The sequence below is a fragment of the Tauraco erythrolophus genome, chromosome 6 (genome assembly GCF_009769465.1).
Source record: "Tauraco erythrolophus isolate bTauEry1 chromosome 6, bTauEry1.pri, whole genome shotgun sequence".
NCBI lineage: Eukaryota > Metazoa > Chordata > Aves > Musophagiformes > Musophagidae > Tauraco > Tauraco erythrolophus.
The window spans coordinates 33,657,861-33,676,183 of record NC_141470.1 but is presented as its reverse complement, the minus strand read 5'-3'; the positions used below and the strand labels follow the sequence as shown (position 1 = coordinate 33,676,183).

Here is an 18,323-nt window from a genome sequence, read left to right as displayed (position 1 = left end):
GATACAAAATGTTGATACAAAAAGTTACATTTGTTCTAGAGAACAGAATGGAAGAGGGAACCATCAGGAATTAGTAAATAGAGGTCACACTCAGAGGAGCCCCAAAGCTGAAAATGTTTGGAAGCTGTCAAAGTGTTGGAAGATGTCATTTATGGCTCATGCTGCTCCGTCCCCAGTAGTGGCCACAAGCAGGCACTGAGAGAAGAATAATAATATTGGACCAGATGGATCCTTGGTCTGAGCCAGTTCAGCCATTCTTGTGTTTGTGTGTTCTTCTGGGGGAAGAAGGAAAACATTGAAAGGAAACCTTGGAAATGAAATCTCCCACCATAGCACAGCGATTAAAAAATAAGTAACAAAGAGGTTTTATTTCCCAGAAGAAAGGGAAAGATAAAGAGAGGAGCTATTTCAAACACACATCTGAAGGACTCTGGACAAGCCTTACGAACCACTGGAAGAGAATATGCCTCACGCTTTGATAGTCATGGTACAGTTTAAGCAAAGGTTTTGAGATTACATTGTAATTGCCCAATTAGCTCTTGTGTGCAAAAGGGATTCTCTTGCATTTATTCATATCCAGCAGGGCAGAAATCCAAAGCTTTCTGCCCACTGTGGATTTGCTCTTCCAATTCGTTCGGATTAATTTCATCACCGCCCACATAATTCTCTGAATCTCTTCCTCCCTCCTGCCCCACTGCCACCTGTCAAATTTATAAAGATGATTGGTGCTTCTTAAAAGCAGCACAGAGCATCTTTATCCATCTATTTACTGACAGATGCTTTTTCCCCCCTCCTTTGCTAGACTAGTTCTTTCCAAAAGCCTGCCGTCTGTCAAGCTGTCCCCAGAGCACATATGCGCACGCAGTGTTTAACCACATCACCTCCTGTAACCCGAGCATGTCGTGTAACTGTGTTCCTATCACCCCAAAATCCTAGGTAGCATTTCATTTTGACAAGTCTCAAGTAAAACACAAGAAGATTTTCAAATCTATCAGCCATCAAACTAAATGATAACCTGTGTAAACTAGCCAGTATGAAGACTTCAGGCTGGCGCAGAGCAATCATTTTTATTTCTAAAGCAGAGGATAAATTATGGTAGATTAACATGCACGCAATCCTGTTTTCGAGTCATTGGGCAGAACTAGGACTGTTTCTCCTTACCTCTTCCTGTCTCAGTCCAAGGCTTGTACGGAGTCATGAGGAACAAGGAGGGCATTAATCCCTCACGCTCTGGCTCATCTATCCCTGTTTACTAAGTGACACCTTTTCAGAAAGCCCCTTGAATTATATTATCAGAATTTTTCTGTAAATTAATTGGTTTGGGAAGAACCATCTCCAATCCTGTTTGTCACAGTTTGACAGGAAATCCTAGGAGTTTTCTTTCAAATTGGAAATCATGATAGCAACAGAAAGTCTGCACTTTCACTTAAAAAAGACCGAGCACTAGAAGAGTGCTTCTGACCCACAGTTCCCTCCAGTGCTAGAAGCTATCTGAACTCCATCAAAGGGGAGCACAGGTAAACCAGAAAGCCTTAATAAAATGCTTTGCTTCGAAACATCTATCGCAGTCCTTCAAAAGAAATCAGAGCATTTTCAGCAGCCACAGCTAGAGAAAAGGAAGAACTGTCTCACAAACAACTCCACATCAAAACCCAAGAGGCGGCACAGCGATGAGGCACCTAATCATAGAATATCTCAAGTTGGAAGGAACCCATAAGGATCCACAAGGCCAACTCCCTGCTCCTCGCAGGACTACCTAAAACTAAAACATAATGACTAAGAGCATCTTCCAGATGCTCCTTGAACTTTGACAGTCTTGATGCCGTGACACCCTCCCTGGGGAGCCTGTTCCAGTGACCAACCACTCTCTCAGTGAAGAACTTTTTCCTAATGTCCAATCTGAACTTCCCCTCATTCAGCCTCATTCCATTTCCTCGTGTCCTAGAATCAGATGAGTCAGCCTCTCTGCATGCCAGTGCCTCGGCTGCAAAGTGGGAATAACAGCCTTTACCTTCTCCAGAGAAACACTGGAAATACACTAGAGAAGATTGAGAAAGGATCATGTGTTGCGGTGTAGAGGCTAAGCAAATTTCTTGGGTACCCTCTTGTTACAGCACGTGCAATGGCAGTACAACATGGAGGTACTCAAATTTGCTTTAAACTGACGAGTACCACCAGGAGCCTCCGAACACAGACCTGCTCAGTGGGAGCTAATGTAATCAGGTGAGAATCACGGCACGCAGCCCCCCTCGTGCTGCATCATTTTCTTACCCACTCTTTCTGCATCCTCAATCCCTTGAACAATATCCACCGCGCTGCAGTATGCATGTCTGCAATTTGCACGCCGTCATCTCGAGTTGCTTGGGCTTTCCTGGCAGAATTCAATGAATAGCAAATTGAGTGCTGTCTTTCCCTTACTTCACTCTCTTCTTGCTTTTGTACACGCTGAAGTAAAAAAGCTTCCTCTGAATCAGATTTCAGCTGTCAGTTTCTCCTAGGAAGTCTGGGTGCTGATGACAGAAATAGCAGCTGCCTCTAAATATTTCATCTGCTGCATGCGGCCAAAGGGCAGTGAAAGCCAAGGCCAGGAGCAGGTGTGGGGGTTGACTGCTTTCTGAATCTTTCCCTCCTCCCCAGGAAGGCTCTGGCAGGGCAGGGAAGGGAGACCACCTCTTGATTGACAGAAAGGGCAGGGACAGCCGCTGAGGCAGCAGGAGGGAGGCTGAAACCCGGCACATGCTCACCTGGGCACAGGTCAGGTGGGTGCTGCCCCCCAGCCCACCACCCAGAAACCCTGGTGCTGCTGCTTCCCAGTGCACTGGGAGTCACGTCAATCTGGGCAGTAACGTCTCAGATGCCGAAAAGCGGTTAGGGTTTTAACCTCCCAAGCATCCCACAAGCATCTCCTCCCACCCCAAGAACACTCTTTCCGTTCATACAGGCAAGACAGCCCAAGGCAAAGAGACTGAAGTGACTTGCTCGAAGTGTGATTGAGGTGGGAACTAGGACTAAATCTCTGGTATTTCTCTTTCTCAACATCCAGTGCTTTACTTGAAATGAAGGCTTGGTTGTTCTCGGCTAGGGTCCAAGGACATGTTTTGTTGGCAGCATTACACAATCTATTTAGAGGTTTTTGATTCCCACACATTCAAAGCACTTGTACTTTTCATAAAACATTGTGGTGTCGTTGAACACGATGTTATGTTTGAACTGAAAGGAGGAAAAAAACAGCTCCATCTATTATTACACATAAATAAGAGTTGGTCTCCTACAATCATGCTATCTTAGTAGAGAATGAAATAAGATTGAGCTTGACCCTAGTTGTGCTAATTAGTGACGATCTATCATCAATTTACTGAGACAAAAAAGCATCCTGTCAGATCCCCATCATCATTTCTTTCACTCCGCATGAAGGCATGCTGGGATAGAAGGAAGAGTAGAGAAGAACACAGAAGTACCTGAGGACCTAATCATGTCGTAAGGACACTAAAGAGCACAGTTCAAATCATGTGTATGATCCTGTTTTAATGGGTTCACTTAACTGCATCGCCCAAGACTTCCCACAGTAGTATTTTAAGTGGTGGCAGGAAAGTGTAATACTGCCTCCACTTGTTAGCTTCAGCAACTTCTCAGAAACACACTTACTGGAGAGCGCCTTTGGAGTACTCCAGAAAACTTTTGCAAAGGGCACAGAGGCTGGTGGTGTTTACTGAGAGCTACTGCTGCGACGAGTGCCAGCTGCAGGCTTCACAAGATGATAGTTTAGTGAAAGTATCTTGTGCCACATTGCTAAGAGAGACTACAGGACCTTTCTTTTTATTTGGCTGATCCTGAGAGTATGACATTATTTAAAATGCTTCTTCTGCAGACGGGCAGAAGGAAACAAATTTATTCCTTGTAAAAACTGCCCAATGGATGAGTGGAAAGTAACCAGGATTTTGGCTTGTTTTCAGATCTGCTTCAATGTACGTTATCAAAACTACGTCAGAAATAAAGTGCCAGTGCCAATCCATTTCCACTAGAATAGTCCCACCTAGAAGGAGTCAGATGTCAGGTTCTCATGTTTGAGTACTCCCAGCAAGTAAGAAGTGTCTCATGTCTTGATACAAGCTGAGTGATTTTCTTCTTTCACACCTACTTTCTGGTCTGTCTCTGCTCAATCTCCCTCTTTTAGACTCACCTACAATCTGGATACAGAGAGCAGGCAAGTCCTAGAGCCCCACATAAGCTCATGTGTCTCACTGTTTCTAGAGCAATGGTAAGCAGCAGCATCCCAAAGAGAGGCACAACAGCCACTATCAAGTAAATCAGGAAATCAAGTATCTTTCGACAGAGCTAAATACCTCGGTGTTTTTCCTAGTAGGTGCTCCCAATGGGCAGCAGTATTACAGTTCTAAACATATCCAATGCTACAGCACCAGTTCTGTTGCAGGATCCATTTTACAAGCTTAACCTTCTCTTCTGGTTTCCCAATTCGCACATTTATTGCCCCTGCTCACACCAGGTCACCTGGTGTGGGGCTGAGACGAGATGACTATCACTTCTGGGTGCTTAAGTTCTTTGACAGTCCAACAACTTTACAAATAATGAGCGGCAGGGCACTAAAACATTTCTGACTCAACTGATGAAACAGTTCTACATGCTTCATGGGCAGTTGAGATGCTTGACACAAGGGATATTGTGGTGATTAATAATTAACTGGCTGGAGGCACTGAGAGCCCAAGGACAGATGTCTCCCATCTGCAAGATCTGGGAGCTGAGGCTGCACTATGCAGGAGGGAGGGAGGGAGGGGAGCTTGTACGGCAAGAAGGTGACAAGGTTGGCATGCCCCTGGAAGTCAGTAGCCTTTTCAAGACACTGTCTTTTGTCTCCAAATGCAGAAGAAGGTATTACCCTGCCCTTCTCCAGGTGGCTTTCACTACCCTAGTCACTGGGGGACCAGAGCAGCAATGATCCCTCCCAATTTGTGGCGACACTTAAATGAGATGCATCATTAGAAGCCACATTCATGTATTCAATAGGCTTTAGCATCAGCTTTAATGAGACACCTCTGAGACCTCAAGAGAGGTAACAGACAGCTGGAAACATGCTTCAAAGTCCTGTGGGTATGAGAAGTAGAATTCAAGTTCAGAGGTACCAAGTACAGGATTTTTAAGCACCTGATGTGTTAGAGACTACAAAATTGTTCTTTACACTAACTTTAAAATCTCCATCTGCATAAATTTGTTTGATCCAGCAACAGCTTTAACTGTATCAAGATTATCCAAAACAGCAGCTGCAAGAGGCGCTGAACTGCACATCTCAAAGTAATTACACATTACAAAGAGAATCCTTGAAGCATTTCAATAACATGCCATATTACAAACAGCACTTGAAAAGCCACAGATGGACGTGTGAGCCTCCTAGCATAACTCTACTGCAGAGATGGATTTGGAAGATAGGACGCCAGGTTTACTCCAGCTTGCTTCCTGCTTCCTTGCCTTTCTTTCAGAAGTAGAGAGTGTTGTACAGAGTGTTGAAAACCTTTGAGCTCTGGTTGGTCCTGTGGGGTTAAAGACTGTGAAAAGGAGAAGTACAAGAAGTCTCACCTTCCCCATCCCCCTTTTCTCTTGCCTCCTGGTGCAGCTCTCAGATAGCATGCACCCCCATTAGGCTCTGCCTGAATACAAGAAAGAGACAAGACTGCTCAGCAGTCAGGGGGAAACGTGACCAATCCAATTAACAGGGCACTGGAACGAACACCTTTGTGTCCACCCTTGCCCCCCAAGGGGTGTCCTGCCTGCTTGCCTGGCTTTGCCAAGGCCTCTGGCTACCCCAACACAAAGCATCTCCTGCCATCAGCACTCTGCCCAGGGGAGGAGACGTTATTTGACCTAGATAATAAAAACAATTGATGTTTTCATGGATCCATGGGGCTTGCATTTATTTATCCTTCCAGAGGCTTTTGCTCAGCAGAAGTCACAGCTCCTTTGCTTATATTATGAGACCCATAGGGGGAAAAAAAGGATTTGTAGTATTTCCTTTCATCTGGTCCCAAGAACACCTGAGCTTGAAATGGACACATTTAGTTTGTGTCCCTCTCTCTGATCTGCTTCTTCTTGGCTTACACCGGAATGAATCTGTTCTGATTCAGTTTAGTACAACCCGTTCCTCAATGCATTTCTCCCCAGTATTCTCACAGGAGCAAGCACAAGGCACAAGAGGCACAGTGCTCCAGCAGCAGAAAATAGAAGAGGTCCATTCCACATCTCGAAGAACTGCCAAAGAGAAGATAGCCAGCTGCCTTGGATAACAAGCAACCATAAAAATTAGAGCAAACAAGGGCACAGCAAATGACACTGCAATCAAGAACAATGAATGTTAGAACTGGAGACAGATGGTGGGTGGATTTCAGCTTGGGACACACATTTTTAGCTCTGGCCTCTGCAGATTTGGAATCCTCCAGCACTGCCTTCCCACCTTTCCACAATGCCACCATCACAGGCCTACTCTAAAGATGCACTAGCCTATGTATTTGTAGTGCTGGGACAGACTCAGAAAAATGGCTGCACAAGTAATTGCCTCTCCAGGTTAGGCAGCCAGTTAAGGAGGAAAGGGCAGAAGAGATCCTCTCAGGGCAACAAAGCCTGAATTCTGTCTGAAAATGCCCTGAATGGAAACAAAGCAACAGGAGGAGGGAAGGGCAAGGTTGGCCTCTACTTACAAGGATGAGCAAGTACTTTCTGTTCTGGGTCTCTTGTGTTTGAAATATGCACTTAGCAGAAGAGTGGATGTTTCCAGTGGACCCTAGCTGTTCATAGAGGGTGTACAAGCTAGAGCTAGGCTATAGTGTTGCTTACACTTGTTCTCTGGCCCACTGAACGTGTATTTCATATGAAAGGATTCTTTTCTTTACTTTATATGAAAGAAAACTGCTTCACCATGAAGGACTGAGAAGGACTCCAGATAGAATATGAGAGGGTGACCAGGCTGCTTCCCTCTGAGGCAGGTGGAGAGCCAAATTCCCTCTGGCAGGCTGACGTGGTTAGAAAGTTGGTCTATACCCTCCTGGACAAGTGTCTGGACTCCTGGTTATCAAGTACTTGACCCAGAACAACCAAATCTAGAGTTTCCTGCTGTCTGCTTCTATGGCAGACCTGCACGAAGGGGCAGTTGTGTTCGAGTCCCTCAGGGATTTTAACCAGGTCTCTGTCACTCCAGATGCATCAGCACACTAGATGGTAGAAGTCGAATGCAGAACTACTACTGATCCTTCCCCAGCACATAAGTAGCACTCATGTCAGAACCTCTGGGCATGTCATGCCATCTCAAACACCCTAAAATATTCAAGACATCTCTACCAAGTTGATAGCTATGAAATAGGATCCATAAGGGAAGAGACCTAGACCTTCCTGAGAGGAAGCCAGAGGGTCAAATGAGTATTCTAAAATGGCCTTTGATGTCTCTGCTTAGGCAGCTGAATAGAGCCGTTCATTTTCTAGATAAGTCATTTGCTAAGAAAGCACCTCAGCCCTGCCTGGAAATACCTGCAACCCAGGCCTCTTCTTACACAACTAGGAGAAGCCTGCTGAGGCTTTTGCCCCAAGTACTGCCCAAGAGAGCAGGTTAATGACAGAGGTAACAACTTACCAGATTAGTCCCGTGCTTAACCTCTCAGTCCTCTCATTCTGTCACTTGTCACATTTACCAGGCTAATCCAGAGCTGGGGGACATGACAAATACAGGGTAATTATAAAATCATCTGCTCTGAGTAATCCCCAAAAGAGCAAGACATACAGATAAGCCAAGAACAGATGTCTAGAAGAACATCACGTACCTAGAGAAAGCTGACCTATGGCAAATCCTGTAATTCACTCTAGAAGGCAACACTGGGCTCCTCATGCTTTCTAAACTCTGAGGCAGCAATCAGCATCTAGGAAGCTTTTTTTCTTGCATCAGTATTCAGCATAAATCAATCACTAGAAGAAAATATTGAAGAGAACAGCAAAGGAATCGATAGTTTCTTGTGGGTTTAAGTAAGACTGCATAGAAAGCACAGTAACAGATCCATGGTTGAAGGTTCAGCAAACCACATTATCAACAGAGCTTACGCTGTGCCAGGTCCTTCATCTCCCAGAGATACGGATCTATCAGTAGTCACATAGCATTCGACCCATGTGTTGACCCACATGATGAAGGCAATTACTGAACAGGCTGAAATGCTTTCAGCATTTCTAGCTTCTGACACCTGTCTGTAGATAAACATTCCTACCAATCAGAGATAATTTGTAACCCATAGCATTTCTTCTTCCCTTATCATTGCTTTTCCAGGCACCTTAAGATTCATTGCTGAAAAACTAAGTTACCAAATAGAACAATTTTCCACTCTTAGGACATAGCCTCATATTTTGCTCTGAGAGAAGTCTCACAGATTCAAGTGCTGATTAGATAAAGCTCTGAAATAAAGAGATATCTACTTTCACTCCTCTAGATCTTTCATACTCAAGAACATCCAGTGTTTACCTAGAGAGGTATCAAACATGTTTTTCTTTCCTAGTAGTTTGAGTCCATTTGCTAGAGAAAGAGTCATCAGACTTGTGAATTTTGCTTCTTTTCTTCTCCAGCAGAAATACAGATTTTATGGATTGATTGATCTCTGCCTCGCTCCCAGCTTCGGCTACGTCATCTTAGCATAATGACAGGAACAAAAGAGACTGAAACAAACAGAGAATTAGAATAAGGGCAACCCAGGTCATTAACGTAGCTTTTGGCCCTAGGACATCCATTTAAATTCAGTCCGTTGCATTAATGCACAACAACATACCTGCCCATCACCACACTTAGAAGTGGATCTGACAGCTGTTCCAACTTAGTAGCTCTGTTTCTATCACTAATGCTCAGCTCTCTCCAGTAGAAGCTCCCACCACACACACATGCATAACTGGTCCCTGTGGACTCCCTCAGTAGGAAGCTGGGTGACCAGCTGAGCCATGACACCAGAGCAGCTCAACCTATAAACCAGGGATGAAGTACAAAAGGCAGAAGGCTGTGCTTTGCTACTGCCAGCGTAAATTTATTTGGTGGGAGAGAGACAGTCTCCAGTACTGTCAACACATCAGCTTTCATAAGTACTAAGAGGGTTTTGCTTGGGTTTGGGTTTTGCTTGTTTTGTTCTAAAGAGTAGCCAAGTGACATTAGGAACCTTGACGGCCTAATGAGACAGAGACTAAATCTTGCTGACAGAAGTGTCATGTTCTAAAAGGAGTCTGCCTTGCTGTTTGGGGAAACCCCAAAAAGCAGCAGGGAAAGTTCACTGGAAATCAGCTTCCATATGGTTTCAAGAGGAAACCATAATTTCTCTCAGAGTGGCTCAGAGACAGGCCAGGGGATCGTGATTTTTCCTGTAGATGGGGTTAAAGGACAGCTGTCAGTAGCAGCAGAAGTTTTCTGTATCTCTAGGTTGGACCTGACTGTACCTTGAGCCCCTGGGCTTACACCTGAAATCCTGCCCATAAGACTCCTGACTCTGCAGAAGTTCAGGCTGCCTTGAAATGAGTACTTTAGAGACATTAAGTCAGACTGTCATCTGCAGGAACCGATTTAAGAGCACTGATGTGAGAACTGAACTAATGACAGGATCTGCAAAGCTTTGCTCCAGAAGCAGACTTCACACTTTTTTTATACTGTGTTAGCTTTCCTAGGTTGTCCTCACCCATAAGGTTTCTTATATTTGCTGATGTAAAGGAGAGCGTGTTGTGGAGCAGTTTTCCTAGCACGGGCAGGGCTAGTAGAAGCGAGAACTCACACGTTGCCCGGATGAGTCAGTTCAAGTCAGTCCACCAGGCAACAGAGCACTGGTTCAATGAGCTTGCTGATGGGATGAATGCTGTAGCTGGAGATAGCAACGTTCTGTGTACAGTCAAGAGACAGCTCTTGAAACATCTCATGCATAAGCATAGTGTAGTCAGCTAAAGAACTGCAGTGCTGGAGAAGATCAGCAGTAACATGTACAGGTAGCCAGCTTGTCACCCTGACAACATCAAAACAGACCGTTCCCCTGATAGATAACACATCTCCAGGCTGTTGCTAAGACAACAAAAAACATTTATTATGCATAAATGGGCACACTTCATTGCTGGACTTATTAACCCAGGCCATGCCACTTACTTTTTAGCATCTTAATTGGTTTAGATAAGATGCCATGTTTGGATTCCTTCTTCTTGAAGGAACAGAATCAGCTGCAGCTCCATATATTAGTTTTTTTATCTTTTCTTCCTTCAATTGATTTCCTCCCTCCAAAGATACATGAGAGAAAGGATGTCTAGTTGCATTTCATCATTCTCTCACAGGCTTGAACCAAGCACTGACTACACCACAGTGCTCTACATCACCGAACTGCTTTCCTTTTCCCTCTGCTCATGAGTTCAAGCAGGGCAAGGCAGCAATCCTACTCGATGACTGGCCTGCCTGAGGTCAGCCTGTTGTCACTCAAATTAAATTGATGCAGTCTAGGAGGAAAAGAGAAGCAGAAACAAAGCCTAGTTTTCCTCACCTGCACACACTACCAGTTGCTCAGCCTGATTTATCTAAAAATTCTAATGTACTGCCATCAGATTTGCCATAATGTCTTTTTTTAAATTTTTTTTTTTCTGAAGTCAAGAGCATTTGCACTGGAAAACGTTGCATCCACAAAAAGTGAAGCAGTCTGGATAGCTCTCTTGTATCTTGGGCTCAGGACTCTGCTGACATGCAGCGAGGGTAGCTTTCTCTGCCTCCTGTCTCATTCACAGCAGTGGACTATCTGGTCTCTCTGGCTTCTAACCAAGAGTCTTCCTAGAGAGTTTTTGGGCTCGTAACACGTATCATAGTATGACATTACTGTTACTGATTTTGCAGTGGGACCATTACTTTACCTGAGTGATTATGAACCCCAGACCTATTATGCAGCATAAGCATAGCTCAACAGTCCAAACTGAGCCCTACCAAAAAAAAAAAAAAAACCAACACAACCAGCACAGAAGGCCAACTAAAAACTCTAGAAACACACAGAAAACAAGCATCTAAGGTCTACTAGGTCTCTCACACTACCTACCGCCTGTGACTAGTGCTATGTTCAACTACTCTTAGAAACAAAGACAGTTTAGCACTTATGTAGAACACGTTACAGCACTGCAGGGAACCCATTACTAGACATCAGGCACCTGATGTCTCACCGTTCTGTTTTTCTACCCAGTACGCTGCACTTGGTATGGTTTCAAGACAACGGAATGAATAAAGCTCTGGATAAATGAAGTCAGTGATAAAGTGAAACTCCAAGGCCAAAATCTTCCCCTTCCTTCAGGAATTTAAGGATTTACCTTTGACCTTACCCCTGCAACACGCCTGGGAAGAAGACAAAACAGCCTAGATCTTCCTTAGCCAGGGCTTATTCATGAAAGAGGGAATTCTTATGAGCTTTGAGACTGGCCACAGAATAAATAAGAATGTGATACACCTACTAAGCCCTTCCAAGAACATGGCAAACTTTTGAGTGAACAGTATGTTTTGGAAAACTGAAATGATTCAGATTTGAAATAGTTTCAGCCAGAGGTGATTGGCAAATATTTTAAGGAAGAGTCAAAACATTTTATTTAATGTGTTTCAAAAAGTGGTGATTTTGTTTCAGAACAACTTTATACACATATATTAGGAGTCGCCAGAATTTAATTAAAATCTCCCAAAGGCAATATTTCATATTTTTCTCTCAATTTATTAAATACATTCAGTTTAGCCAGCATACACAGGAGGAAAAAGAAAGAAGAGATCCTAGTGACTCTCTATCACTTCATCTTTCATGACCACAAGTTGGTCTATGGACTTAGAGCATCTCTTCAGCTCATCACAGCAAGAAACTCTACATTTATCAACCTCCTGGATGAAAAAGTCCCCTTGCGTTCCATGTGGCTTCCTGGAATACCAAATAGAGCCACGTGATGCTGCACTTCACACATAGCAGCTCACAAACAACTAATGAGTAGTGCAGAGAGGTGACCACCAACTGCAATAGGATTTCTCACTTTTCTGACTGAGCTGAGAGCATCTGAGACCTCTGCTAACAGTAATCACAAACATGCTGACATTTTTCTGAGTAACTAGACTTACTGTTTCCCCCAGAGAGATAATAAAGTGTTCCGTGATCTAGTCAGTGCTTAAAACAATCATTTCACAGAACGAAGTGCTCTGCTTGCAATCCTGTTGCCACTTCTAAAATAGAATCAAAGGCTCCTTATGTACTGAAGCTAGAGGTACAAAGCACCTCTATTCCTTCAGTCTCAAAGCATTTAATTATAGTGGCTAAGAGCCTCTCTCTCTCTCTCTTTTCCACTTGCATAAGAAGCCAGAAAGGGATGCTAGGATGCTATGTCTGTGCTGGTTTTCATCGGTATGCACAGGTCATCGCCTCCAAATCACATGTGAGCAATGGATGTTAAAGCAAAATGTTGAAAATGACAGAGCTGAAAAGTGCAAAAGGAAAAGTAACTCCCACCTCCATAATACTATTTTGTACCAGAGAAATTGACTTAAAACACTAAAGTTTTACGCATTTATTTTGTGGCCATACAGATCCTCTAGCTTTATGCCTTTCCTCATAGATAGCTGGTGTGTCCTCTTCATGCAGAGACTCTCTCACCATCCTTTTCTCAGAGCACATAAACAAATGCCAATTTTCACCCTATTCCACAGACTGCTGCAGAGTCTCACATATAGGTTCCCACACCACAACTGCTTGTCCAAAAATCCTACCTACCTCCCTCCCGGAATTGGCAGAAAAGTCAGACTGCTTCTTGCAACTCCTCCTTCTTGACCCCGCACCCTCCTGCCAGCCCTCAGACCCTGAGCCCAGCTCTATGTAGAAGCAACTGTAAGATGACAGACATTTGTAGAGCCAGATGGAGACAACCTCATCAGAGCCCTTTGCCCCACCTGAGCCACTCACAGGCTGCGATCATCTTTTGATCAACCTCTGCTGGGAGACCACAAGCTGACTGGCTACACAAAGCATCATCAACATTTCTTGGTGGCACAACTGAAACTACTTCTCCTCTCTCATGGAGGAAGATAAACTCATTACAAACCCATGCAGTTTGTAACACCATCTTCCTCCTTCTCTCTCTCCCCAGAAACACTGCCCTCTGTGCAGATGCAGCTTCCCAGGATGCTCTGTTCCACTGCACCAGTAAAAATCAGGAACCAGATTCACAGTCCTGGTAGCCCTAGAAACAACATACATGACTATAAACTTTTACATCCTCAGACTAAAATGCCATACCACTTCAACACAGGCTGCTCTCTGTAATATCACAGACACAAACCAGAGGCCTTTATTACTGTCACAGAGACAAGAATGCTATTGTGTTAATTTTCTGTCAGGGCCACTTGGATGATCCACTCAGTTGTGTGATGGAGAAATCAAATCAATGACATCATCACCCACTGATCAGTGAAGCAGGGGAGACTCCAGTCAGCCACCTGCAGAGCCACCCTTTGCCATCAGCCATCGGCCTTCAGCCATTTAGCTGGCAAATGATATAAATTATATAAAGAACTGAAAGAGTAGGGAGGACCATTATAAATAATCACATTTTGGCTACCTCTCTAAAGTTGGAATTCACAGAGAAAAATCTCAGTTTATTGCATCTAGTGACCCGAATCTTATTTCCTTCTCATTTGCTTCAGAGAGGATGACAAGTGATACCAGTGGAATCAATGGAATAACAGTGGGACAAGGCTGAGAAAGAGACTCACCTCTCTTGTTCAAGCAGACCCTACATCATTGCTCCCTGCTGATCAGGGCTCTCCTTCTCCTCTACAGCACATCTCAGGGGCTCATTTTCCCCAGCATAAAGAGTAAGCAAAAATACCAGTAGATCAAAACGACAAGTTTGTACGTTATCAGCTGCAAAGACAGTGGAAATTCAGGACAACCATCTCTGTAATAAAAGAGGGACAGCAGTGACATGAATATCTTTGTTTTAAATTTGATAGCACAAATGTACTATGCAATAAGCTGAAAATATTATGAGAGCCCCCAACTTGAATCTCCGCCAAGCAAACTATTTTTAGTGGAATGTGTTTAGCTGGCTTGTTAAAGATTTAAACCTAGGAAATAATTGCAGTTACTCTTATATCTGATTTAAGTAGGCAACATTTATTAAAGTACAGTGATTAAGTCAACCATTCCACTGTAAGCCACAAAGACTTAAAGCGATGAGGAAATAGGATGATATTGTGGCTGAAGAAAGTCAATCCTGTGATCTAAGTAAGATCTGATCCACCATTAACAGCTTATTAAGGCAGAGTGAAGAGAGCTGCAAGTTATGAAGGGGAATTTGATTTATCCCTCTGAAAGCAAAGTGATAACTGACTGATCAGAGCAAACTCTGTCATGGATTTTACAGACCCAGTTATTGCATACAGGTCTCCAAACAGCTGTTGGTTTAGAGTAAACCTATGTGAGAGCTGGATTCAGACTGGAAAAGAGATTCATCCATGATCAAACCCTTGATCCATGTTGTTCTTCTGTGTTCACACTTGCACCTTAAATCAGAGTTCAGTATTCTGCATATTCACTCTCTAAAATGTCCTGGTTGAGCAGCAAAGTTTTCCTGCCCTGTCTGTTTTGCAAGAATACAGGTGTGTACAAGCACTTTAGCAACTGATAAAACAGGATATAATCATCCTGCCTGCTGGGGATGAGGGAAGTTGCTTTTAATGACAATATTCTGAACACTTGGAATATCCAGTGGTTTTTGCTCAATTCTTTTATGCTGAAGAAAATAAGTCTACAAATAGATCTACCTGCTTCAGCTATTTGTGCAAAACACCTCATTAAATAGAAGCACTTTTTCCCTAAAGAAGCCTGGTACATATCCAACGAGTAAAAGGATAAACGACTATAATCTTTGAATACACAAGGCTACACAGAGTGGGTATTTCATAGCTGCACAAAGCCCATAATTGAACTTTTGCCCTAGGGGTAAGATTTCCTGCAGTGTAAGTGCTTCCAGATGCCATACAGGGGTCATATTCCTTGTCAGGAAAGCAGAGCTTTACATCCATTTAATTGTTATCCCCAGCTGCCTTTTTTTTTTTTTTCATTGAGGCTAGTTTTCCAACAGTCATTCAAGCAAATGTGCTCATTTCCCAGTTCCCCCGCATTCCCCCACCACAGTGTAACAAAGTGCAGATTTTGCGTGGCTACATTCCAAACTCCGTGGTGTTAAAATCATAGCAGCAATGGAAAATCATGTAGCCTCAATAATCATAACGTAGGACTTGAACTAGAGGTGACTCAGTGGTAGCCCAACAGATGCTATAGGAAAGTGGAACGGTTTCTACGTACAGAGTGGTTAACCCACAGAGTTAGTACTCATACATGAAGGTTTTAATGGCTTGCATAGCAGCAAAAATTACTCAGTTTGAATTAAACTGATGGCCTCAATTCAGTTCAGTGCGTCTAGGTGTCCATCTCAGAACGCAGTGACAATGAACAGCAAGGCCCTTCTCCGGTAATTCCTTTGGGCTTCATCTTTGGTGTCAATCACACAAAAAAAAGGCAAAGACCATGTCCATCCAGTATTCGGATCTCTTTGGCTCAGTACGAAAATATTCACTGACTTGGGACAGCTCAAAAGTGGCTGAAAGAAGAAAGTTCAGACCACAGCCTGCTGCAGAACAAATTTTAAAAATTGCAGGGAAGATGGTGGATATAATAAAAGGGCAACACAATTTCTTTATCTTCCTTAAAGTATTAATGAGTAACTCTTCTGTGTCCATTTGCAATGCCAGCCCCTTGTTACCAAGCACTAGCTACCGCCTGCTTGGGTTACCAGCCCTGTTGGCTGAAGAACAGTTTGGGGGAGTTTATAGTTCAGGCTGCCAAGCAACTGACCATTAAACACTCATAACCAAAGTCTAGGGAAGAATTTTACACCATCTTGCTCAATTTTACCAATAATAGCTCTGGAAGAGGCAGCTTCAAGCCACTGTAGTTGTGCTTTTCAGACTGTCCTTCAATATAGATACAGTCCTACCTAAATAGCCCTTACTACTCCCTCTTCACTCAGAAACAACTCAGCTTTTTTAGTCAACGAAAGATCACTTAATCTTGGTAATAAGAAGAAGTTTGACATTTACAGCAACCCACTCATAATCTTATTGGTGTCTGTTCTCTGGATTCTCCCAAACAGGGAAACACACACTATTCTGTGGGCTTCCTGTTGAAAGTTGTCATTGCCTGATGACAAAAAGCAAATGTATGCCATAACCTTAAAGGTCTGGAGCTAGATATTTAGAGCTCAGTCATTACCTGAGCCTCATAAGGTCACATTTTCCACAGCAAAGTTCACTAATTTCTTGGAAGATCTGAAAACTACTTTTTTTTAATCATTAGTTCATAAACAAAAAACAGACAAGAAGTACAGCATCATCAAAACGTTCCTCATCTGAACATGCTTCTCCTAAGCTTTTATCGGACCAGAAAGCAAACTGGTTGTGCCAATCCTTCTTCTCTCTGGGGGCTTGTGCCAAGGCTAGGATTTGGATATTCCGGTTTGTGAGCACAGGCAATTCCTGCTAGCATTCCCCCTTGCAAGAGGCGGGCAAGGAAAGTCACTTGTTACATTGTGAACTTTCAGGAAACATTGCACAGCATGTCCCGGTGCTCCTCCCTGTGCTGAAACTTCACCTGTTCAGACAGTTTCTTATTCCTGTTGTTGCAAATAACCTTCAGAGAAAATGATTAACTACAATCTTATGCATGTGAGGGACTGATCCAGATTATTAGCCTAGAAACTATGTCCTTACTGCAATTCTACAGTTGTTTCTCTTCCCTAGATGAAATCCTGACTCCTTCCCCACAGCCTGGCAGTGCTTGTTCACTCAAAATCAAAGGACAATCGGCTCCAACAGAGGTGATCACATCTCCTTCCTTAACTGGGACACTGGAAATTAAAAAGTCCTCTCCTCACCCAGTGCTGCTCCTGAGAGATCCTGCAGAACATTGGGCACAGCTTTACCTTGTAATCTGGCCCAATACGCTAAACAATTCAAAGGAAAAAGCTGGGGTCAGCATCATCTCTGACAGCCTGTACATGACATGCTTGGATGAGGAGTTTGGGGGGGTGGGGATCAGCCTCTCTGGGGATCTGCGCTTGGCTCCTCTTCATAAAATGCCTGTCTCTAAGCACAAACTCCCACTCAGCCCCACTGCCCTCCCCACCCCCCATCAGTACTGTTTCCTACTCACCATGTCATAGACGTTCAGAATCACCGGTTCATTTGCCATTGTTGATTGCAGTAGACGCTGGATTAAAACCTTTCAGTCCCTGCCAGATGTGTGTTGCTGCCCCCAGGGTATGTTTTCACCCTGAGCCAGATAGAAGGAAATGCCTCATCCTACAGTGTCAGAAGGAAGGAGTGTAGAGGGAGGAGGAACGGAGGGAATTCTCGCGGTTGGGGAGGGGGGTAAAGTTGGTCGCAGGGAGGCAGGAAGGCTTGGCCTGGGTTTGCTGGTTGTACGAGGTTTGTTTCACCCCTTCACAGTGCGACAGATTCGAGGTTTCTTTCTAACTCTGTAGCACGCCTTGGGGTCTGTAGACTCATGCACCACTGTAACCAGGCACCATCCAAGCTTGTAAATCGCGATCCACAGAAGACAAACAGACTCCGAGCCCAAAGATAAGCCTTCTGGCACCGTGAGAGAGGCGGGTGGTAGCGTGTTGCGCGGGGATCTCTCGGCGTCCTCCTCAGCAGAGGGCTGCCGGCCCTAGGCAACAAACCGGGGCGCCGAGACACGGAGCGGGTCCGGAGCCGGGCACCGACGTCCCTTCCGCGGGCACAGCCCGGCGGCGCCCCGCGCCCTGGCCCGCCGGGAGCCGGGAGCTGTCCGCGGTGCTGGAGCTCGGCCCGCCGGGAGCCGACCGCGGTGCTGGAGCTCGGCCCGCCGGGAGCCGACCGCGGTGCTGGGGCCCGGCCCGCGCTCAGGCGCTGCGGGGAGGGCTCTCCGCCCCTGGCAGGACATCGCGAAGAGGCTGTGCCAGAGGGGCTCCAGCGCGGGGCTCGGCGGTGGGAGGAGGAAGAGGAAGGGGCTGGCTGCCCCCGGCGCGGAGGGGGGGTGCTACAACCCCCATCCCGCCCACAGCCGCGCAGGCAGAACTGGCGTTGGCGCCCGAGTCGGCAGGCAGCTCTCCGCGGGAGATGGCGCGGGATTACCCGGCGCCGGGGCTGGAGGGAGGAAGATGCCGAGCGGGCGATGCTTCCAGGCACGCGTGCTCTGCTTTCCGCCGGGGTTAGTCCTTATTTC

The 18,323-nt window shown here is 44.9% G+C and overlaps 1 protein-coding gene across 1 annotated transcript in view; it reads right to left on the bottom strand.

The window, feature by feature from the left end:
* The window catches only part of LOC104370887 (deubiquitinase DESI2), a 60,042-nt gene extending 42,736 nt beyond the window's left edge, over positions 1 to 17,306 (bottom strand). The window contains exon 1 of the mRNA XM_086613611.1: positions 17,268 to 17,306. Coding sequence (XP_086469737.1) covers positions 17,268 to 17,306 — 39 coding nt within the window. The remainder of the gene's footprint in view (positions 1 to 17,267) is intronic.
* Between the last annotated feature and the right edge of the window lie 1,017 nt (positions 17,307 to 18,323).